The sequence below is a fragment of the Lutra lutra genome, chromosome 8, assembly GCF_902655055.1.
Source record: "Lutra lutra chromosome 8, mLutLut1.2, whole genome shotgun sequence".
NCBI classification, from domain to species: Eukaryota; Metazoa; Chordata; class Mammalia; order Carnivora; family Mustelidae; genus Lutra; species Lutra lutra.
The window spans coordinates 137,187,002-137,212,295 of record NC_062285.1 but is presented as its reverse complement, the minus strand read 5'-3'; the positions used below and the strand labels follow the sequence as shown (position 1 = coordinate 137,212,295).

Sequence of the window (25,294 nt, the reverse complement as noted above, 5' to 3'; positions counted from 1 at the left end):
AAAAAGATTTTATGTAAGAGAGAGAGGGAGAAAAAGCATGCACACAAGCAGGGGGAAGGACAGAGGGAGAGGGAAAAGCAGACTCCCCCCTGAGCAGGGAGCCCCAGTGTGGGACTTGATCCCAGAACCCCAAGATCATGACTTGAGCCAAAGGCAGATGCTTAACTGACTGAACCACCCAGGAACCCCTAGATTTTTTTTTTAATTTTCTAAGAGGGGGGCATCCAGAATATTAATGAACACTGCCTGAATAAAAAGTCCTTAGTTCCAAAGAAAGTTAATCTTCCACCAAATTTATAGAATATTAATCCACTGAAGTCTCTACTAGTGGGCATCCCCATATCCTCCAGCCAACAGCTGTTCACGTGGTGTGTTGTTTCATCTCCTGTTATAGCCAAGAGCTATGCCTCTAGAAGATTACAGCTTAACTTACATGATCTAGATTTGATTTCTGCCTCTCCCCATAAAAATGTTTTAAGAACGTCACAAAAATGGAACTACAATAATACTAAGCACATGTTCCCACTACTATTACTACCCTACAGGTAAGTCCTTACAATATACCACTCACAAAGGGCTTACTTCTATTAATTATTTAGTTCCCCAATAATTCCATCAGGTAGGTTACACCCACTCTTACTATTTCCATCCTACAGATGGGAAATCTGAGGTACAGCAAGCAAGTTGCCCGAGTTACTATAGCTACATGTGAGTAACTGAGTTCATTGTTAACCTGGGCAGTAAAACTCCACCGTCCACACCATTAACTATGATGATTAACTTCATCTCTTTCTTCATACATAAAAAAGGCAACTATTAGGGAAAGGATTTTCAAAAATGTTTATTTGTCACCAGCATTTTTAAGGGGGTAGATTGTGTCTTGTGACGTTATTGGAGAGTGAAAGGATTTCACCAAGAAGCTTGGCAATATGCAGCTGAAGAGGACGACGACTGTGCTAACAGCCCAGAAGCTAACCCAGGTAGCATGACTCAAAATCGGCACTCTTCTGCCGTTCACCGCACCTCCTGAACTAATCAGTCAGAAATAACTTTAAGATATAAAACCCTGTCTTCCTCTTAGGCGAATTCTAAAATCAAACACTAGCTTAAAGGGGGATATGACCCAAGTTTTCCCCCATAAACCACCGTTAGGCTTTGGAAGAACGCTGTTTAAGTAGTAATGTCACAACCTGCGTGCACACTCTGAACCACAGATTCCTCCATAAAAAGAAATGTGTACAAAAGTCACTGCCATTTGCCAAGAGGGTTCAAATCTTCAAGTCTCACTGAAAATTCCCTTAATTCCTGATTCTTAAATATCATTAGAACTCTTAAGAATTTTGGAAGAAAAGTAATGAATATAATCAGCTCTCTGAGGTAATTTTAGGACCTGGGCCCACAGAAAGGGAATCGCTATCCAATAATTTTAACACCCTGACTCAACTTTAGTTTAATCTCCAGTAAAAAAAAATATAGGTTTTTTTCCCCTGCTATAAAGAGAAAACTCGTTTTATAAAAGTACTTAGTTGTATATTAATTGGGTATCTCATCCTAAACCTACATTATTCCCCAAAACTCATTTACTAAATAAGCATTTAGAGTTCTTATGTGTTAGAACTGCTTTAATTAAGTACTTTACGAGTATCAACTTTAAAAAATAGACAGGACTCATTTAAAACCACAAAATATTTTAGTAATAACAATATTTTTTATATTTGAATTCCTCCATCCCATGAAAACAGAGGCACTACAAAGGTTATTTTTGTCTGTTTTGTACAGTGCTATATATCCAATCCCTGAAACAATGCTGATACAAGAAATTTGTGTTTTGTTTTTTAAAAAAGATCTTATTTATTTGACAGAGAAAGATACAGCAAGAGAGGGATCACATGCAGGGGGAGTGGGAGAGGCAGGCTTCCCGCTGAGTGGGCAGCCCAATGTAGGGCTCCATCCCAGGTCATGACCAGAGCCGAAGGCAGACACTTTAAATGACTGAGCCACCCAAGCGCCCAGAAATTTGTGTTTCAGATTATAAATAGATAGTACCCCACTATGATTCTTTTTTTTAAGATTTTAAGTAATCTCTACACACAATGTGGGGCTCAACCCAAGATCAAGCGTCACATGCTCCACAAAGCCAGCCAGGTGCCCCTGAGCCTTTCCTTTCAAATTTCTCTTCCCACCATATACCTGGAATATGTAAGCTTGTAACTTACGTACACACTAGAAAGTAAGTTCTATGAAGTAAGTTTCTTCACTGCTCTATCTTCATTCAACACCAAAGCTAGGCTCAGTAAGTATCTGATCAGTCAGGGAAGGTTTCATCTGTCACCCCACCACTCCCTGCTGGAGGAGGGCAGGGACTCTTCACAGCTATGTTCTAGAACCCAGAAGAGGTACCTAATAAATATTTTACCTTCTTGATTCTGGTTTCCACTCCAAATATTCAAACTTAACCATATCAACACAGCAACATTAAAGTGCCAAAAAGGGAAAATCTACAGAGGAGGTAGGAAAGATAACAGAATCTTTCCCTAAGAGGTCAACATTCTTTACTGTGTAGCAAATTAATTAAATTTAAAAATTAAGGGCTTTCATTTATGAATATGACCTCAGTCTCCCCACTCCCTATCCATCTCCTTTTTTTAAGTAGGCTCCATGCCCAGTGTAGAGCCCAACACAGCACCTGAACTCATGACCCTAAGATCAAAACCTCAGCTGCTGAGATCAAGAATCAGATGCTTAACCGACTGAGCCACCCAGGCGCATCTCCTCCCACTGTCTTTAATTTCACCCCTGAACTCTCTCATCATGATTCTCAGGAACACAAAGTCCCAATGCCTACTCAGTAACTGCTCTTAAACAGAGAGCTTGCTCTTAACTGTGAAAATCTTACCCGTCTTCAAGATCACCTTCCAAGCAAAGTCATCTTTTCATTCACCAAATATTTACTAACTATATGCCAGGTGCTGGCAATTGTAGTGATACCACTTCAAAAAATAAAGAAATAGATATGTAGGAAAAATATGAAGGAATGCACATCAAATACAGACTTATAACATCTTAATTTTATACATCAAGAACACACTTAAAAAGTTTTGAAAAATGTGTTTAGTATGTGTTAGTTAATAAAGCTAAAAGAGTAGGCTTTTTGAAAAAGAAAAGCCTTTCAAACAATGACCAAAATTATGTTAACTAAACACTTGGAACGTTAGTTGAGGTTTCTGAGTAAATGAATGCACCTTAATGTCCATCAGCTAATGAGAAAAAATAACATTTAATAAATCTTTCAGAATAAACACCTCTTGAAAACCAGGGATATTCCAAGTAGTGGAAATATGTCTCTTTGAAGATGGTATAAAGCCAGCTAGCTCAAAACTGTATTTTTACAAGTAGGCTATGAAGGCTAAAGTGGGCTTAGAAAGGAATTAAAAAATACTCTAGGATTTGTGAAAATATTCCAATACTTATTCTAATACCGAGAAAACAGGAATTAGCTAGCAATCAGCTGGAACAAACTGAAGGTATCAGTATCACTGAACTGTGAAAAAATTGTTTTACTTAAAATTAATGTAAGAGCTTCATAAAATTTGTGCCAACACAGATCCTTGGCATATATGCGAGAAATGGTACACCATGTAAGAAGATTAAGCATGAAAGGTAAAGAATAAATGAGTAACTGACCTCAAGCCCTCCCTCTATCATGGGAACAATCAAAAACATACTGACAGTGTATACAAACCAAAACTGCACTTACCTTAATCGGCTGAGGGCCTCTCAATCCCGTCTGTCCTCCCATCTGAGGAGAGCCCTGCTGCAGCGGCTCGGGCATTAAACTGCCAGCATTTCCCATGCCTGGGTTTGGGTACTGCATATTAGGTCGCCCCCGGCCTGCTCCAATTGAACCGTTCATGACTTGATTAGGCATCATCCCCTGTCCATTGCCTGCATTCAACATTCCAGGATTCATGCCAGCATTCATCCCTGTGTTCATTCCCAAGGCAGGCTGATTTACCGGACTGTTCATCATACCTGCTGCAGATGGCGTAGGACCCTGATTCGGTCCACTAGTGCCCATCCCCATGTTGGGAGAAGTCAAGCCTGCCTGTGCCATTGGGCTTTTAACCATGCTATTTATCAAACCTAATCCAGGACTGTTCTGTTGGGGCTGGCTGGCCATGCCTTGGCCTGGGCCACCAACCCCCATACTGAGGTTAGGGGAACTACCAGACCGTAGCAATTCCGACAGCTGCTTATGCTTAGAGGCTGCGTCCTGTACAATGCCAAGACTTGTCTGAAGCTGATTAATATCACCACCATTGGTCAGTCCCAGTTCTGTAGAGTTGATTAACTCATCTGGTAAGTCATGCTCCAAGTCAAAGAGAGAGCCAAAATCTAAAAGCAAAGAGAAAAGATAGTTAGTCTGACCATCAAAATCACAAATTTCTCTATGTTTTGTTCTTGATAAACATTAAATATTTCCAAACTTCAATCCACAGGATACCCTATGTATTACAGTCTTTCATAGTATGCTAAAAATTTTTACATATGTATTTAAAACTTAGAGAATATTTGGCTATGCCAACAAGTTTAAACACCTATGAACTGCACCTAAAGTAGGACCAAAGGAAAAAGGACTAAATGTTAGCACAACCCCATTACATGAGTTGCCCAGTTTGTACTGATGTTCATAAAAAAAAAGATATACAACCATTCAATATCCCAGAATTCCTTAGAAGAGGTTAAAATAACTTATTTATACACAAACTAAGTTCAGAATGAAATACAAGACTTAAAATATTATAATAATAAAAACAACTAATGGTTTCTCAGCCTTTTGGCTAAGATCAAATGAAGACAATTGATACAAAGATTTATCATTCCAACAACGTTAAGCGTGAACTCCATGACAGGGGCTATCTACCATTCCTTACCAAGTGTCTATCAAAGTGCCTGCCACAAAGCAAGTCCCTGATCTGAATGAATTCACTTTCACCTGACCTCAGCCTACAGATAGCTTTCCCAAACCAAAATCTCACTGGAATAGGATATAAAACCATGCCTACCTAGTTCCTTCAACAACATTCAAATCACCCCAATCCCCCCAAAAAGAGAATGCAAGTTATAGATTAACTCAGGGTTTCTCAAATCTTGGCACTATTGGGTATTTAATAATTAGATATACTTGAAGCAACTGATTATACTATTAAAAGATAGTCCATCCCTTGAAGACAAAATACCACTTAGTAATGATCTACTTGGGTCCAATTTAATCTTGTTTCTGAAGCCCAACTCTTCCTCTATGTGCCCTTTCTGTTCTTAAGAGCATTCTGTCATGGCACTGAAATTATCTGTGTGTCTGTCTCTCTCCCCTCCTCCGTGCTACCTCTTCCTACCACCATCCCCCCCCCCCCCCCCCCCCCCGCATCCAGACTCTGTATTTGGGAAGGACAAGTTTCACCACTTACACACCAACTCCCTGCCTAATGTCCAACACACTTAAGCATCTGGTCATACTGTAATTGCTCTGAATCGGGAAACCTAGGTGGATCAGTTGGTTAAGCATCCACCTTCAGTTCAGGTCATGCTCTGGGGGATGGAACCCCACGTGGGCTCCCTGCTCAGTGGGGAGCCTGCTTCTCTCTCTTCCTCTGCCACTCCCCCTGCTTGTGCTCTCTCACTCTCTGTCAAATAAAAAAATAAAATCTATTAAAAAAAAAAAGAATGGGAAGTTCTAACACACACACACACACACACACACACACACACACACACAATTTGCTCTGTATTACATCCCAGGATCTCTGGGCATGATTCAGAGTCCAGATTTTTATAGTATTCTTTCCTCTTGAAAAATCATTTTGTGCTCCTACAAAATGTGTCTTAGGCATTTTGGAATACAAATAAAGTCTCAAGTAAAATTTCCCTTCGGCCCAGGTGATGATCCCAGGATCCTGGGATAGAGTCCCACAACAGGCTCTCTTACTCAGTGGGGAGACTGCTTCCCCCTCAGCCTGCCACTCCTCCTGCTTTGTGCTCTGACAAATAAATAAATAAAATCTTTAAAAAAAATTTTTTTTTCTGAATCACTACTGAAAAGACAACTGCTTAATATGTGGATATAGTTCCTTCACTGTTTCCACTTACATAATTCACTAAACTAAAATCATACATATTTTATGAACAATTTTGCATTCTACTCTTCCCCTACAGTATACAAGGATATATCCCATCATCTGCATAGTTTTAGTGTTGAGCATTTAAGTAAAAAAAACTCTGCTCATTTAGAAATTTTATTTTATTTATTTTTTTAAGATTTTTTATTTATTATTAAAAAAAAGATTTTTTTATTTATTCATTTGACAAACAGAGATCACAAGTAGGCAGAGAGGCAGGCAAAGAGAGAGAAAGAAGCAGGCTCCCTGCTGAGCAGAGAGACCCAATGTGGGACTCGATCCCAGGACCCTGAGATCATGACCTGAGCTGACGGCAGAGGCTTTAACCCACTGAGCCACCCAGGCGCCCCCTCATTTAGAAATTTGAAAAGCATACATATACGTAAGTGACAAGAGGAAATCACAAAAGAAAAGTAACAATACATTTCAAAACTTAAGAAAAAGTAAAGATAAAAATTAAGTAGCCAACTTATTATATTAGAAAAAAATAGTAGCAAGATAATAAAAAATAAAAGTAACTATCAAAAAAAGAGAAAAACAGGGATACAACTGAAATGGTACCAACAAAACCAGAAGAAGGTGGTTCTTTGAAGAAGAGTAATAAAAAATAAATTTCTGGAAGGTTAAGGAAGAAAGAAAAAAACAGAAAGCAATACAGCTAATCATCCTCACACAAAAAAATTGGAGACAAAAATGGATACATTCCTGAGAAAATATTAATGAAATCTTAATCAAACAGAAATTCTGTAGGGTAATAGTCCCAGTTTCTGCAAAAAAAATCAATGACATAAAAAGACAAATATAAGGCAATGGGAGTTGTTATTAGAGAGATCCAACAACTAGATATACCTTGTTTGGAACCTGCAAACCAACTATAAGAAAACCCATTTTCAAGAAGAGAATCAGGAAGGGGCACCTGGATGGCTCAGTCAGTTGAACATCGACTCTTGGTTTTGGCTCTGGTCGTGATCTCAGGGTCATTGGACTGAGCCCTAAGTTGGGCTCTGCGCTCAGCAAGAAGTCGGCTTGACATTCTCTGTTCATCCCTCTACTTCTGCCCCTCCCCAGGCGCCACTCTCTCTCTCTCTCAAATAAATAAATAAAATTTTTAAAAGATCAGTAAAATTAAATATGACTGAGTGGTGGGTAATATTAAATTATTGATTTTGGTGGGTGTGGTAATAGCATAGTCACTATGTTAAAACAAATCCTGTAAACTAAGAGATACATATGAAGTATTTCTGGTGAAACGACTTGTCTGGGATTTGCTACAGAACTCTCCAGCAAAAAAGGAAAGCAGGGGAACATGTATGTGTGTGCAAAAATAACTTGAAGTAACAGGCACATGGGAATTCCTTTTAACTATTCTATTAAGTTGAAATTTCCCATTTAAATAAGTTTAAGGGGCGCCTGGGTGGCTCAGTGGGTTAAAGCCTCTGCCTTCAGCTCAGGTCAGGATCTCAGGTCCTGGGATCAAGCCCCGCATCAAGCTCTCTGCTCAGCAGGGAGCCTGCTTCCTCCTCTCTCTCTGCCTGACTCTCTGCCTACTTGTGATCTCCGTCTGTCAAATAAATAAATAAAATATTAAAAAAAAATATATATATATATATATAAGTTTAAAAAGAGGAGACATAGAAAGCCTGAATAATCCTAAAATACTATTAGGGATTCTCCCTCCCTGTCCCCATGCCCCTCCCCTTGTTCCTCTGCACTCTCCCTCTCTCTCTCAAATGAATTAATCTTGAAATAAAGAAAGAAGAGAGAGAAAGAGTGAGTCTCTGTCTTAATCATTGGTTAATCTTCCCATAAGGAAAACACCGTATCTAAATGTTTTTTTACAGGCATTTCCCACTGAACTTTTTTTTTTTTTTGAAGATTTTGTTTTTTGAGAGAGGGAAAGACAGTGAGAGAGAGCATGAGAGGGGAGAAGGGGAGAAGGTCTGAGGGAGAAGCAGACTTCCCCATGGAGCTGGGAGCCCAAGGCGGGAGTCGATCCCGCAACTCCAGGATCATGACCTGAGTCAAAGACAGTTGCCCAACCGAGCCATCCAGGCAACCCCTCACTGAACTTTCCAAGTAAAAGACAGTTCAACCTCATACACACTTCTAGAAAACAGAATACTCTAAAAATCACATGGCCAATACAAGAAAAGAAAATCATGAACGTAAGAAGCAAAAACAAAAAACAAAAACCCCAAAACAAAACAAAACAAAAGAAACCCCTGCAAGTCAAATTCATCAGTGTCTTAAAATGTACTGTAATGATCAAGTTGGGATAATGTCAGGAATCCAGGGTCTGCATTAGAAGCCTAGAATAGGGCGCCTGGGTGGCTCAGAGGGTTAAGCCACTGCCTTCGCCTCAGGTCATGATCTCAGGGTCCTGGGATCAAGTCCCGCATCTGGCTCTCTGCTCAGCAGGGAGCCTGCTTCCCCCCCCCCCCCCCTGCCTGCCTCTGTCTACTGTGATCTCTGTGTCAAATAAATAAATAAAATCTTTAAAAAAAAAAAGAAGCCTAGAATATCGGGGCACCTGGGTGGCTCAGTGGGTTAAAGCCTCTGCCTTCGGCTCAGGTCATGATCCCAGGGTCCTGGGATCGAGCCCCACATGGGGCTCTCTGCTCAGCAGGGAGCCTGCTTCCCTTCCTCTCTCTCTTTGCCTACTCGTGATCTCTGTCAAATAAATAAATAAAATCTTAAAAAAAAAAAAAAAAGCCTAGAATATCTATAAACGTCATCCACTGTATTAACAAAGGAGAATGGAAATATAAGGTTCATCTCAATGGCTGTAAGAAAAACACTGTATAAAATTCAATACCCAGGGGTGCCTGGGTGGCTCAGCGGGTTAAGCCGCTGCCTTCGGCTCAAGTCATGATCTCAGGGTCCTGGGATCGAGCCCCGCATCTGGCTCTCTGCTCAGCAGAGAACCTGCTTCCTCCTCTCTCTCTGCCTGCCTCTCTGCCTGCTTGTGATCTCTCTCTGTCAAAAAAAAAAAAAAAAAAAAATCAATACCCAGTCACACCCAACAAAATACTACAGCAATCAAAGTGATGGGAACTTCCTTAAAGTGATAAAAAAGGTTCCTCCCAAAACCCAGAAACTGACAGCAAATAATGCATTAACGGACCAACATCAAACGTCTCTAGCATCAAAACAAGACAAAGATACCCATGACAAACACTTCTAATTCAATGCTGTACTGGACAATCTAGCCAAAGGAATAATACAAGAAAAATTACACATTCAGTACAATGCCAATCAAAATCCTAACAGTTTTTCAGGGAACCTGACAAGAGGATTCTGAAGAACACAGAGAAGAGCCTAGTTTCCACCTCTGTATAATAGAAAGTACCTAATTCATAAGTTATTTGTAGAATAGTGCCTGACACATATTAAGCACCATAAAAATGTTTTATCTATTATTATTCAATGGAATCATTACCCTATTAGGAGACAAACTTATAACAATGAGAACAAACTTTTTTCAGGCACTTTCAACAAGGGATTGTTCCTGGCACTTCAAGAATTGTATTATTCCCACTAACCCTTCTCAACAGTATCTGTAGTAGATAAGAGCCACACACAGAATTCACTGAGGAGAAATCAACTTTAGGAATATGGAAGTCTCACTGGAGACCCTAGAATCTTGAGGATTTTAATTTAACCTGCATTATAGCCACAAATTTGCTCCATCTGACTGCTCCTTCATGTTTATGCAAAGCATTTCCCATCACCGTTAAAAAGTTTAGCTCCATCAGGAAGCCAGACAGGAGGGTTTACATGGATAGACCCTGAAAATAAAAGTTTTGGTTTTTTGTTAACGGCAATCCTGTATTTTCAATAGACCTAAAATGTAGTTACTACAGCAAGAGGTCCACTCAGGTTTCAACTCAAAGATTGATCCCAATATTTCTGTTTCCCAAAATGGCTCTCAATCTCAACTAGGCACTCCCTTCTACCTTTTGTTATGGCTCAATGTTTGTGTGCATCTTACTCCATTACCAAATTATGAGTATCTGAAGGATAAGGGTTGCATTTATTTTTTTAAAAGATTTGAGAGAGAGGGAGCTCGCATATGTGCACAGGGGAGGGGCACAGACTCTCTGCTGAGCAGGGAAGCAGGATGTGGGGCTCAACCCCACAACCCCAAGATCATGACCTGAGCTGAAATCGAGTTGGACGTTTAACTGACTGCGCTACCCAGGCATCCCAAGGGTTGCATTTAATAAATATTTACATTTCTCACACGATCTACCATATGCTCAAAGAATTAAATAATGTTTTACAGCAATTCTAAAATTGCATTCTGTAATTACTTATATTTGATTGGCATTTATAACTTTATAAGAGTTCTCTTACCTCTACTTAAAACATTTTTTTAAAAGATTTTATGTATTTATTTGATAGACAGAGATTACAAATAGGCAGAGAGGTAGGCAGAGAAAGAGGAAGGGAAGCAGGCCCCCCGCTGAGCGGAGAGCCCAATGCGGGGCTCCATGCCAGGACCCTGAGATAATGACCTGAGCCAAAGGCAGAGGCTTAACCCACTGAGCCACCCAGGCGCCCCTATTTAAAACATTTCAACAGCTGTACTAATTTGGAAGACTACATAAAAAAGTCATATATACTTTGATCAAACAGACCCTATTATATTTCATCTAATATCATTAACAGTCATTATTACTCCTAAGCTACTTTGTGCCTCAAAGCTCTGGACATTTATGATTCCTAAATGCCATCGGCTACCACTGTTATCTATACCTTGGCACTGCGCAGGGAGTCTAAACCCAAATCTATAAACTGACCTCATTTAGCAACTGTGAGCTCAAGTCACCCTTCCGTCAAGAGAGAGTAAAACTTTCTCTACTTCCTTCATGGAGTTTTATTATTGTTGTTCTGTTTTTAGGGACAGGAACAGTGTTTACTGAAAAAGGTAAACTCACACAGAAGATTCTGATGTCCCTGGCTGAGTGACAGAGAATCTGAATGCCTGATGAGAAATTTCAGAACCTTCTGTTCAGAGGGATGGGCCAGAATAACTTCCAGTGTGAGTCCTTAGCTACAACTTTGTCCTAGACAACAAATGAAACCCTTGGTCTAAAACTAGTAGAAAAGGAAGTCCCAAACTAAAAGCAAAATGTATGAAGATGCAAAGGAAAAAAATAATTAAAAAATTTAATGTCACGTTTAGGAAATCCTACAGGATGGTGAGTTTTAGTACTGACCAGCCTCAATTTCATGTTTGTTACTGAGCTCTTCAAATTCTTCCTCTTCCTTCAAGGAATGGGGAAAAAAATGAAGGTTCAAATAAATCATCCTCTCAGACCCCTATCTCAACTTGCCCTTCATAGTAATTAGTTCACATCAGCTGAATAAAATTTAAATGTTCAACAAACATGAGAAACCCAGAAGATCCCCTAAGCTAAGAGTTTGGAATTTTTATTATAAAGAGAAAATTGGTCTACTGAAGAACTTTAAGCAATAATATGATATGAACAAATCTGTATTTCTCAGAGCTCACTCAGGCAAACAAGATAAAGAATGAACTGGATGGACGTGTTGGAGTCAGAGAGACTGGTCAGGGGACTGCTGCTGGAGAAGTGACAAAAACTAGCAGTTGATCCTGGAGCAGATGTATTAAATGAGCACAGGCACCAAAATGTCAATCAAAAGAACTCTTTTTGACTACAGGTGGGGGGTTAAGAAAAAAGACAAGGATGACTCCTAAGTTTCCGGGCTGGATAACTTAAGAGTATACAGTGGTTCTGCTATCCAGATGGAAATCTAGAGCAATATATGACGATGTAAGAAAAAAGTCACCACTGGACATTAGGGGGACCATCAGATATACAAGTGTTTAAGGGACAATAATCTTAAACCATCAAAGGATGTTAAAACCCAACATTCCCCAGCCCATCCACCAGGAATACTGTCCTGGAAACCAGGTTCAAAGAAAGAAATGTTAGTGATGTCCCATGCTCCAGAGAGAATTTACTAAATGTAGATACTAGGAAATATTTACTAATCCAGGTAAGAGTAGTTCATTGGAGTTGTAATCAGCAAATGCCAGACTGCAGTGGATTGAGGGGTAGGAGGTAAGAAAGGAAAAGACAGCAAGTATCTTTTCTAGATATTAAAGTAAGCTCCTTGGGCGCCTGGGTGGCTCAGTGGGTTGGGCCGCTGCCTTCGGCTCAGGTCATGATCTCAGGGTCCTGGGATCGAGTCCCACATCGGGCTCTCTGCTCGGCAGAGATCCTGCTTCCCTCTCTCTCTCTCTGCCTGCCTCTCCATCTACTTGTGATCTCTCTCTGTCAAATAAATAAATAAAATCTTTAAAAAAAAAAAATAAAAATAAAGTAAGCTCCTAAATATTGCTTAATTGCCTCCTTTCTCTATGGTTAGAAATTTATAAATCTAAATATGGTTAGAAATTTATTCTATTACCTTTTAGACTATCACAAAACAGTATCACAGACAACTGTTGAATAAACTCACACTATGTCCAATAAGATATTTCCCGCTTACTCTTAAAAAATTATCAACCAATCAATATCATTAGCGGACAGTTTCTACCAAATAGTTGGTTGAAAAGTTCCCAAATACCTTTAATGATGCTCAAGTACAAAATAACTTTGAGTAAAATGTTTCTTCACCTGCATGTACATTCAATCCAAATACAGTGATACAAATGTGACTAACAGGACAGATTTAAATGTGATTTGCAAAGTTTAGAATACATGAGGTGTATCCAATGGACCAGATATTAGAAATGTGACAACCTAAACAAAAACAAAATTGGATTGAATTATGTGAGAAACCAGCATTGAGTCAAAACATCCTTTCATTATTACATACTGATTTTGCAGGTCACCCCTGGTGTTTTCTATATTGCTATACGATTTACCCATGTAATCTCTTGTAAAATGAATACTGACATCACTTAGCCTTTCCAAAAATGATGATTCCAAAATATATGAGAAACTAGATAAATACTACCTACCATGAAATACATAAATGAAGCATAACCTTCAAAATTAGAATTCTTAACAATACAATCCCACACTGCACACTGTGCTGTGAGCATAAATAATAGGCTTTTAAAAAAAATTTCTAATTAGGATGTGACACTTGAAATAATTTTGGCTCAAAATCTAATTCTACGGAATGGCACCTCTTCCCAGTTATACATTTTTTCCCATTTACAAGGCCCAAACATTATTTGTTTGTAACGGGCTTATTTTTGTGCTTCAGGTAAACTGAAGTCAAATAAAAACTCAGTTCTGCTCTTGAACTGTGCACATAAGCAAAATATCCATACTTATATCCATACTATTCCAAAACTAGTCAATTCTCAAGTATGCACTTAACAGAAGACAGAATTTATCCATTGAGTCTCTCTCTCTCTTATTTTTAAGAGTTTATTTGACAGAGCAAGAGAGAAAAAACACAAGCAGGGGCAGCAGCAGAGGAAGTGGAAGAGGGAGAAGCAGTCACCCTGGGAATATGAACCGAGAGGAAGGCAGACACTTAACCAACTGAACTACCCAGACGCCCCTGATTCTCCTTTCATTTAGTTTTCTCTGTGGCATTAAAATGCTTTAAAAAAAAAAAAGAACATTCCAGATCTCAAAACCTTTCTTTCCTCTAACCCAGCAGTGAGGCCAGAGGATAAGTAGGAGCGGGACAGGTGAAGGATGGAGAGAAAGAAAATGGGATGTGTACCACCTAAAGCTCCAGTTCAGCAACTGTTAAGAATTCAAGGTAGGGAGGGACGCCTGGGTGGCTCAGTTGGTTAAGCAGCTGCCTTCGGCTCAGGTCATGATCCCAGCATCCTGGGATCGAGTCCCACATCGGGCTCCTTGCTTGGCAGGGAGCCTGCTTCTCCCTCTGCCTCTGCCTCTCTCTCTCCCTCTCTCTCTGATAAATAAATAAAATCTTAAAAAAAAAAAAAAAAGAATTCAAGGTAGGGAGAACAGAGTGAGCGATGAGGTGGGTAGAGATCAGATGCTCAGAGCCCCTATTCCAAGCGAGGGATGTGGGATTTTAAAAAATAAGGATGGTAATGAAAGTCAAATCTATATAACTTCAAAAAGTCTGTTAACTGGGGCGCCTGGGTGGCTCAGTGGGTTAAAGCCGCTGCCTTCGGCTCAGGTCATGATCCCAGCCAGGGTCCTGGGATCGAGCCCCACATCGGGCTCTCTGCTCAGCGGGGAGCCTGCTTCCCTTCCTTTCTCTCTGCCTGCCTCTCTGCCTACTTGTGATCTGTCTGTCAAATAAATAAATAAAATCTTAAAAAAAAAAAAAAGTCTGTTAACAGTTTGGCTAGAGATTGGCAATATAACAAAGATATCTCATTCTTTTTTTTTTTTTAAGTTTTTATTTATTTATTTATCAGAGAGAGAGAGAGCGCGCACGCGAGCGAGCAGGAGAACACAAGCAGGCAGAGCTGCAGGCAGAGGCAGAGGCAGAGAGAGAAGCAGGCTCCCCACTGAGCAAGAAGCCCGATGCGGGACTCCACCCCAGGACCCTGGGATCATGACCTGAGCTGAAGGCAGCGGCTTAACCAACTGAGCCACCCAGGCGTCCCAAGATACCTCATTCTTAACTGGTTTAGGACACTTTCTACATTAACTCAGCTGTCTGGGTGCTTAAGAAGCAGGACATTTGGGGCACCAAATCGAGCCCCACATTGGGCTCCCTGCTCAGCGGAGAGCCTGCTTCCTCCCCCCACCCCTGGGTTTCTGCCTACTTGTGATCTGTGTCTGTCAAATAAATAAATAAAATCTTAAAAAAAAAAAGCAGGACATTTTAAAACATTGCAGCCTTTAAAAGGAGGCAAATTTGCAGACTTCATGGATTAATTAGAATGAAGCAGCTTTCCTAACCTTCATTCAACGATTTAAAAATTGTATTTAGATACTCTGTAGCTGTAGAACTAATCTAATCACAAACAACCCACCTATTAAGAAAAGAAAGATGCACAAACACTTCAAAGCTACTTTTCAAAAACTAAGAAAATTAAATGAAATATCCATGCTGGAAAAACAGATATGACTTTTAATACTTTTCAAGACAACTGGAAACAATCTGTGAGTTATCTACGAATCTGGATTGAAGACGATGATCAGTATTAGGTTATAGAGGATCACACAGCTATGCATGTCAGCAAGTGTTGAATTTTGAAATCCAAAGGAGTCAAAGGGCAGAAGTGCAAGCAAATTTCAAAATATGCATTCTTAACATTGTCCTGCAACCATGACATCAAAAAGTGTACCTATACTCTCGCAAGTGACTGACTTTGGAGTTGACTCTTAACCCCAACACATTTAAGTTAGGCCTCAAAATTTAAACAAAGATGAAGTGTTACAAGTGATCAAATGTGTGACCTCCCGCCCACTTTTAGAAGTTTTATACTGACTACATGCCTTGCTCTTCATCAATTTGTTAATATGGTGACACTTCTTGGCATGAAATTAACTAAAAGGTGAGGACACTGTTATTTATCAAAAATCCCACTTTTTAAAAATTTATTTATCTGACAGAGAGAGATCACAAGCAGGCAAAGAGGCAGACAGAGAGGGAGGAGGAAGCAGGCTCCCTGCTGAGCAGAGAGCCCGATGCGGGGTTCAATCCCAGGATCCCGAGATCATGACCCGAGCCGAAGGCAGCTTAACCCACTGAGCCACCCTGGCGCCCAAAAATCCCACTTTAAAAATCAACTCAATGACATGCTCATATTAAACCTAAACTGCATGTTAATTTAACCACCACTGATCATTTCTTGATTTTGAATACTGGTAACATCTTGGAAGGGAGTCTAAGATTCATCTGCTTGACTGGGGTTTGTCCTGTGGGAATGAAATGCCCATAGGGGATCCTACGTGATAGAGCTATCATACAATCTCTCCAAAAAAAACCAAAAAAATTCCTAAAGATTGCATATCTGTAAAGAAAAAGGAGAGAATGAATGGTTTCTGAGTTCTCTCCTGTATTCTCCACATTTAGGGCTACTGGTAAACAAAACTGGACCTTAAAAAAATAAACAACCCACATCAATAATTACACTCTACCAAAAACTTCCAAAGCAATGGAAGTGCACTTCAAAAGATAAATGGCATACCCCTAGTCTTCCTGCCATTAGGTGCTCTTCTTGCTACTGAACCTGTATGTGTCACCAGAATTAGTCTTCCCCCTTTCCCTGAGCATGTCATTCTCTTGCTCATAAAAGCTTTATCCTGAGAGAGAGAGAGAAAAAAAAAAAAAAAAGCTTTATCTAAGAAATGTCAAACTCCTTACTGTATTTCTATCTTTTCATAATAGGACACCAAAATCCTTTTCCACCTGTCTCACATGAAAACATAACACCATAGTCTGCGTTCCAGTCACATTAGAACCGCTTGTATTTGTTCCACCTGAAACACAAATACTCTTCCAACTTTCTCTACTTCTTTAAGTTATCTTCAAGTTCTCCTACTTCTGTTCAAATACACTTTCTGAAGTTTTCCCTCAGTTCTCCAAACTCACACTGTCAGAAACAATCCCTATCATCTACCTTTATCCTGACTTTTTAAAAACACTTATCAGACTACAACTCAAAGGAAAATTGTGCGGACACATATACCAACCCCATCAGATCCTAAATGCTTTAAGAGCAAAAAGTACAACCTTGATTCATTTTTACAATTCCAAGTGTCTAGCAATTGACGTTTGGTAATTAATGTTTATTGGTTGAAATGAGAGAAAGACACACCAAATGAAAACAGTGACAACTCAACTCAGGGGAATCACATAATTTCAAAATGTTTAAAATTTAACTCATCACAACCCCTCCTCACCACCATTCATACACAAATACTTCACTTCCTATATTTGCTATCTTAGAAAATGGCAACCTCACCAATCCAGCTGCCCAAACTTGAAACTTGGGAATTACCCTTGATTCCTCTATCACAACATCCTAACGTGTAATTAATCACTAAGTGGTCACCCACTTTCCTCAAATCTTTTCACAGCTTTCCATCTACTAATTCAGGCCACCCTCATCACAGCTGGAATCCTAAAACAGCCATCTCTCTGGTCTCCCTATTTCAAATTTTTCCCTGTTCCTTTCCAAAGCATTCCTCACTTTAGTCAATCATCAAGGTGTAATTATGTCCCAACCATTTAAGAGAACTAAAATAGGCCACCTGGGTGGCTCAGATGGTTAAGCATTTGCCTTAGGCTCAGATCATGATCCTGGGGTCCTGGGATCGAATCGCACATGGGCTCCCTGCTACTTGGAGAGCTTGCTTCTCCCTCTGCCTCTGCTTCTCTCTCATGAATAAATAAATAAAATCTTAAAAAAAGAAAAAAGAGCTAAAATGGGCGGCTCAGTAGGTTAAGCATCTGCCTTTGGCTCAGGTCATGATTCCCGGGGTTCTGGGACCAAGCTCCGCACTGGGCTCCCTGCTCAGTGGGGAGCCTGCCTCTCCCCCATTGTGCGCGTGTTAATGCAAGTGTTTTCTGGCCCAAAAAAAAAAAAAAAAAAATCTTTTTTAAAAGAGCTAAAATGGAAAAATCTAAACTCCAAGAAGAATTAGAAGCCAAGCATAACTGGCTCTATGCTCACCTATATGGTTCTATCTCTTGCTATTCCACCCCTCCACCACAGTCAGATGGAAATTAATAGGTTTCCTGAACAGGCCATACTCTTGTTCCCAGCCTGGGCGCACTCTTACTAATCCTATATTCTATCCTTCAGATCTCAAGATCAGACACCAATTCTTCAAAGACAGCCACCAGAGGAACACTAGTTACAGCTTATAGGCCCTCCTGTTTCTCTCACTGTACACTGTACGTCAGAAACATAATGGTGGTCAGTCTGAAATATCACTCTCATCCCCTTATCTATGAGCTACGTAGGGAAAGGAATAACCGAGTATTCCCTGCACTGAGGAGAAATGCCTAGTATACAGAAAATGTTGGTCCAATACAGATGAATGCCAAGTTGTCAACTCTTCTAAGCCAATATTTTTCAAATTGTGGGTCACAAGCCAATAGCGGGTCATGAAATCAATATGGTGAGTCACAACCAGAACTAAAAAAAAATAATAGGAAACATCAGAGTATGTTACAGGTAGTAAGAGAAGTAGTTTGTCCACTTGCTGAGGTAGGGGCTCTAGTTCTCCCATGTAAAATGTAGTTCTTATTGGGTGTGGTCAAAAAATTTTGAAAAGCACTGCACTGTCCTTTTCTTCTCCCTCTTCCTTTTTAAGAAACTCTTTTAAGACCCAGGGATAAGCAAACAGAAAATAGAAAAAGTAATGTTTAATCACACGGTTCTTTAGCAAAAAGCCATTCTAACTTGAGCAGTTCTAGTAAGAACAATCTTTCTGATTTCTCACTATGCTTTTAATACTTAATTTCCGTTTTAATTACTTACATATACAAAACACCCCGTATGACAGGACATAGAGTACTTCTACTTTTAGTCTCAGCTACTGTATTCTTACACTCTTCAGAAAGTTCATCTTTGAGCAGATTGGCTAACTGTATAGTAAGCTTTATTTCTGAGACTACTACTCTCTGGGGGCACCTGGGTGGCTCAATGGGTTAAGCCTCTGCCTTCGGCTCAGGTCATGATCTCAGGTCCTGGGATCAAGCCCCACATCGAGCTCTCTGCTCAGCAGGGAGCCTACCTCCCCCCCACCACTCTCTGCCAGCCTCTCTGCCTACTTGTGATCTCTCTCTGTGACAAATAAATAAATAAAATCTTTAAAAAAAAAATACTACTACTCCCTGAACTTCATGAACTTGGCTTTCTCTTTATCCAATCTATCTATAAATCCACTAAAAAATCTTTACCACTGCTTTGTTGTTGCTATATATTTAGACAGTAAGGTTAAAAACCATCAACACAATGAGCGCATACTACACTGCAGCAAGGACTCCATCCTAAACATTTGACAAAGAGAATTTTCTTTTATTCTTCATCATAATCCTGTAAGGTGGGTACTAAGGTGAGGAAGCTAAGAAAAAGAAGTTAAGTAATTGGCCCAAGGTTCACAGTTTATAATAAAAGTCACATCTGGGATCAGAAATCTAGTCTCTCCAAAAACCCCTTTTCTTAAACATTCACTTTTTTTCAGGAGTTTTAGTTTTTGATTCTCTCTCCAACTAAATTACTCCTAAATGCTTTTTGAAGCATTTATAAAATAAGATCTATATCTAAAAACAAAGGATAACTTAACTGTTCAGAAGAAGCTAAACACCTTAAAATTCATTCCCTTAAACCTATGAGAACTAAGCAATAAAAAATTTCCTACCAAAATTTCACAAGAAAACTAACACCCATCACGTGAAAAAATCATCTGCAAAATTCAATGTTTTAAAATGTGTACACTTGGTATAATTTAAGTTTTAACCTGCCCATTAATTTCTCTAATATGTTTGCCACACTAAAAAATTTGCCACACTTCAGAAATTCTCAAAGAGGAAACTCTAAAATCACAAAATACACACGAAACAAGCATATCTCACTTTTCTATTAATTGTTGGCTGTTATGAATTGGCAGAACAGCTCCTGAGCTGTTTTTGTAAATATACCAGGAAGAGGTATTTTACACTCCCACTTGTCTGTGCAACGTTCTTCCTACTCTTTTTTTTCCCTTTCCTATTTACCACTTAATGTCCCTACAAACACCACCAGGCACTTATTTTCAACTTCTTGTTTCAATTTTTCTCGCTTTTTATAGAATAGACTAAGGAGAAGGTAGAAAAGCAAAGTAAAACAGAAAATAATGCAAAAAGGCAACCAAAAGCAGAAACTGTTTCCTTTCTCTCCATTATACATTCACTGGACATGCCAATACATTTCTTACATCTGTGACAGACAAGAATTTCTGCTAGAAAAGGGCACCCATACTGTATGTAACACATATGCTGTTTACAATTTAACAAAAGTCACTTTATCTCACTATCAATCACATATAGCCTTCCTGAAGCCCTATAAATGAACTTACAAAGCCTTGAGAATAGGCAACTGCCAGAGTTCAAGGCACTTAATAAAATGTTTTGCAACATAACACTAAAGTCAGCAATACCTCATTGGACCAAGGAGCCATAACTGAAAAACCCCAAGAGAACTCTAATATAAACATGCACGCCTTAAAAATAAAATTAAAACGCAGTATCATAGGTTTAAGAGTTGAAAAGAAATGGCTTCCACCTAAAATATTCTGGTTAGGATAATAAACCATTAATCCACAGTAGTGTTTTGAGAAAATATAAATGACATTAAAAAAAAAAAATCCTTGCCACTTCCCTACGTGTATTAATCTAGTGGTCGAAATGAAATATATATATTAAATATTACATATACTATCTGCCATATCTGTTCCTTCGAAATGAGAAACAGGCATAAAATCCAAGCCGATTCTGACACGAGAAAACATTAGGACTACAAAACGGGTACGAAGACCAGAAAGATCCTTATTTAATGTGCCAGATCTTCACAATATCAGCCATCTTTCCAGAGTCTGCTCGTTCAGTGCATATAGCATTAAGTGTTTACAAAGCGATGACGGAACATACCCAGTGAACAATGAAAGCAACTGTATCATCCTCATCAAGCCCATCACTCAGATTATTACTAGAAATAGGTTCAAGAAATATTTTCAAGACTTACCTGTTAACTTTCCTGGTCAGTAATTTTACCGAAATATTTTTACAAAAGGCTTTCACCATCTTTTTCTGGGTGGAGAACACGCAGTCATTTGATTTATCAAATAGTTCTCATCTAACCATACCAAGTTAAATAAAATTTTCAATGAATCAAGTACAAATACTGAAACAGGAACATAAAGATGCAAAAGCTAAAAAAAATGTGTCTTCCCATTCCAACACATAAACTTTAACTTAAAAGTTATTTGAATCAATCCGGAATGTTTTAGAAGAATCTTTGACTTCTCATTAAGAAGTCATTTTTTTTTTTTTAAAGATTTTTTATTTATTTATTTGACAGAGAGAGATCACAAGTAGACGGAGAGGAAGGCAGAGAGAGAGAGAGAGAGGGAAGCAGGCTTCTCGCTGAGCAGAGAGCCTGACGTGGGACTCGATCCCAGGACCCTGAGACCATGACCCGAGCCGAAGGCAGCGGCCCAACCCACTGAGCCACCCAGGCGCCCTAAGAAGTCATTTTTATTCTGCCATCAGTGGCTAACCGTAAAAATCCAGAAGTTGGAATTTAAACGTTAATTTGTTAACACATTAGTATGTCAACCCAACTGGGTTCCAGTTTTCCTTCCTGTAAAACTGGCACATGCCAACACTCGTGGTAGGTATGCTTACACTACTAAAATAACAAGACCTAATCATTAAAAAAATAAAATAAAAAGTTTCTGATGGCTAGCACATTGGGATCATTATGACCCAGTTCTAGATAAAATTCTTAATCACCAAAAAACTTACTTTCACATTTATAAAATGTCCAGGTAATAACTCAAAAGTCAAAAAGTAGAAATGTTTTGAAAACTTCAAGTTTTAAAGTGAGGTGTGTCTGTTTAAAGTTCCCTGCCAACTTATACTACACACTGTTGGCTGGGGGGGGGGAATCACCAACTTCAATTAAGTTCACAATGGGACAGTATTTTCTTTATAACTCCCTCACTCTCTCCCTCCATCCCCCGCTCCCCGGCCAAAACCCAGACTGATTAGGATTAAAAATTGACACCAAAAAAATTCCTAGAGTACAATCTTAATTGGGGCAGGGGGATCATCTCTCATCACAAAATTTAAAGAAAGGTAACTAATACTAAGATAAACCCTTAGTACTAAAATTGAGTTCATCTCAAGGTCGAATTTTTTACTCTAAAAACCCACTTGATACATTTAGGACTCTCTTAATTATCCAAAGATATTTCAAGTAGCGAAGCAGTTTTTGTGTACTAGACAGGTGAGACACTACTAAAATGAGTTAGCTAAAGTTGCTAAGTGCACAGATTAAATAGGAAAGCAGTAGTGCACCTGAACAGGGGTACCTGAACAAGAGAGCGCAGCTTTCCTTTCAGGCCTTGCATTACTCCAAGACTAAGCTGCTCAAATCAGGGGTCATCAAAGTGACACATTAAAGAAGTTTTCTCTACAACTTCCCAAGTGACTACTGAACTCAAATGTAAAATTCATTACTACAGTACACAAAAATTAAAGAAGTAACAAAAACATACAGACAGAAATGTGTCTAAAGGTGATCTGAAAATCCTTCGGAACATTTTAGTAAGTGCAAAGAAATAGGATACTCGTTATGTGTAACAGTCCTGAGGAAAAAAGGCAAGTAAGAGAAAAAAAAAATCTGTGAAGAATACAGAAAGTTCAAGGAGTAAGAACAGATCAAAGTTCTTGCATGGCCAATTTTACAAGTCTGAAGTAGAAAACTGCAAAAATCTTCAATCTGCAGGTTATCTTAAACTCATGACACATTTTTCTTATAAAAGCAAAGAATCCAAAGCATTTGCCATACATCCTTACATTTTCACCCTGAGAAACGAAGCCTACTTAGAAACCTACTTTAGAAGTTCTCTACAAACTCATAGGGTACATTTAACTCCATTATGCACTCTCACTGGCAGATGGAGGGATGACGTTGAGTTAAAGAGATGCTCCGTAGTAAGGGGGAACATCTTGCGGACTGTCAGATGGCCAGCCATTCTTCCCTCTTCATTATCCTGGCACCTCAAACAACTACGAGAGCAAAAGAGAAGGTCGGTGGCCATCAGGACAGCACCAAACTAATTATAAGGAGGGAATGATGGAGGGAAGTCTCCCTGAATTTCCCTTGACAAAAGGGTTGGTCCACAACTGAGTGAAGTTAAGAATGGCTGAGCTTTTTAAAGCTGAAATATGGATCTCCAAGTATGTTTAAAACACAAAAAAGCAAAACCACACAAATACAGAACCTAATGCACATTTTAAACTTTTGGACGATCAGTTTACATTTGCAGTTCATGACTGGGACCCTTACAACTCCTAATTTTGATTTCCAAGTACATAACTTCACACAATTGGTTATCTCCACTGCCCCCCCCCCCCGAAAGTGAGTACAAACTGCAAAGAAAATGCCTCTGCTCTCCCCCAACCTAAAACCCCAGAGTTTCAGACATTTTGGTCTCACACCAAAGAAATGGAAGATGTAAAATGAACTGCGCTCCATATTGATTCTTAAGGCAAATAAAAGGGGGGGGGGGGGGCTAGGAATGGGAGGTAAAATAATTCGAACCAAATTTCAGGTTTGACGTTAAACCTAACGTCAAACCTGAAATCTTGGGTCACACATACACACAAATAAAATCGAGATTTTTTAATACTCTCATCCTCAACGGAAAATCCTGTTCAAAAAAGAGAAAACCTTGAAAAGGAAGAGTGGAAAGTAGAGAAAACAGAATAAGTGCAATAGAGGAGAAAGGATTCGCAATTCCTCATTTCTCAACAACAACAAATTCAAAGCAAAATTGCATTAAAAAAGCCCTCACACACAAATGCACTGGCATTTCAAAAATTAAACTGCATGGGAGCAACAATAAAGGCTATTTCTATAGCACCACTCAAGAGCTCTAATTCCAGAACACACATCTATATGACATAGTGTTGCAACGAATGTATTAGGAAGCAAAGAAAATGGTTGGGCTACTGGACGTTTTCGACCAGCTCATTCAAACACCTTTGAAATTAATGAAGAAGCAGAGAACTAAGAAGAAAGAAAAAGGAAGAAAAAATGGAAGAAGAAGGGTGCACGGAGCAAAAAAGATTAAGGGGGATGTGGAAGGCCAGGGCTCCCGGGACTAACCTGTGCCATCGCTGGCCGACGCCGAGAGGGCCGGAGATGAGAGTTTAGGCCGCTTGGCTGAAGGCGGCCCCGGTTCCACCACATTCTCGGCCATTTTTAATTCTTTCGGAGATACAGGAGAGGAAAACGAGAATCCTCGGGAAATCTCTTCTTCGGCCAGGGCTCCCAGCCCCGTTCCCTGGAGTGGGCTCGGGGGGCTCCGCCGGCCCCCGAAAGGGGTGGGGGAAGTTCCTTTTTCTCTTCGCTGGGTCGCGGTGGCTGGAGAGGGATGCCGACTCGATAAAGGTAGGGGCAAGTGCGAGGGGCCGGGCCTGGGCCCAGGCCCGGAGGAGGGCACAGGAGCACAAATCCGCCGAGCGCGTCCGCTGCGGCGAATTCCCGAGAACTCGCGGCTCTAGAGGCGCAGTCCCCGGCCCGCCACGGCCGGCCCCTGCCCAGCCGAGGTCTCTCGGAGCTCCGCCGCCGCCATCAGCCTCTTCCTCCTCGGCGCTGTCCTCCTCCTTCTCATCGCCACAAGGAGGCGGGGGCGAAAAGGGGGGAGAGGAGGAGGCGACGAGAGACACTCACCTCCTCCCGGTGCCCCCTCCCGGACCTGCGCCCCCACCCTCCGAGCCCTCCTCCTGCCGCCGCGCTCCGCGCCGCCGCCGCACCGGCCCCTAATGGCCGCAGAGAGCTCGCCCGAGCCGAGAGCCAGGCTGGCGCCGCCGCCTCACATCGCGCGGCGGGCGGCGGAGGCGCGGCGAGGACGCCGGGCGCGGAGTTCGCCGGTCTAGAGGGCCGAGGGGGCCGGGCCGAGCAGCGCCGCCCGCCCGCGCCGACGCCGAGCCCACCGAGGAGGCCCCGCTCCGGCGGGCGGCGCAGGCGGCCTCTCCTCGCGCCGCGCTCTCCTCCTTCGCCCTCCTCTCCCGCGGCACAGAAATAAATACGGCCGCCGCTACGGCTCCCACCCCCGGCGGCCAGGTGCCGGGAGCGCCCGCCCCCCGGGGCTCCGCTCGGGGCCGCCCTCGGCGGCGGGCGAAGGCGCCGCGGGGCGCGGGGTTATGTAATGGTCCCCCCTAGGCGTCGACGCCGGCCCGGCTGCCGGGCCGCGGTGGGGGTGTGTGCGGACGGGAGGGGGCTGGGGTCGCCTCAGCCCGTGCGCCCCGGGCCCCCTGCCACTGTCTCGGCCCCTGCCGCCTCTCTTCCGCCCGGCTCGCCTCCGCACTCTGGCTCCCGCAGTTCGCACTCAGCCCAGCGTCCCGCTTGCCCACTCTCGCCCGCTCCCTCTCGCCCTCTCTCCCCCCCAGCCTAGCACACAAACAAG

General features: G+C 41.0%; 1 protein-coding gene across 1 annotated transcript in view; it reads right to left on the bottom strand.

The window, feature by feature from the left end:
- EP300 (E1A binding protein p300) overlaps positions 1-24,918 on the bottom strand; it is a 79,607-nt gene extending 54,689 nt beyond the window's left edge. The window contains exons 1-2 of the mRNA XM_047739910.1: positions 23,992-24,918; positions 3,758-4,395 (exon numbers count right to left, since the gene is read on the bottom strand). Of these exons, the coding sequence (XP_047595866.1) occupies positions 3,758-4,395; positions 23,992-24,085 (732 nt within the window). The 5' untranslated portion in view covers positions 24,086-24,918. The remainder of the gene's footprint in view (positions 1-3,757; positions 4,396-23,991) is intronic.
- Positions 24,919-25,294: the final 376 nt, after the last annotated feature.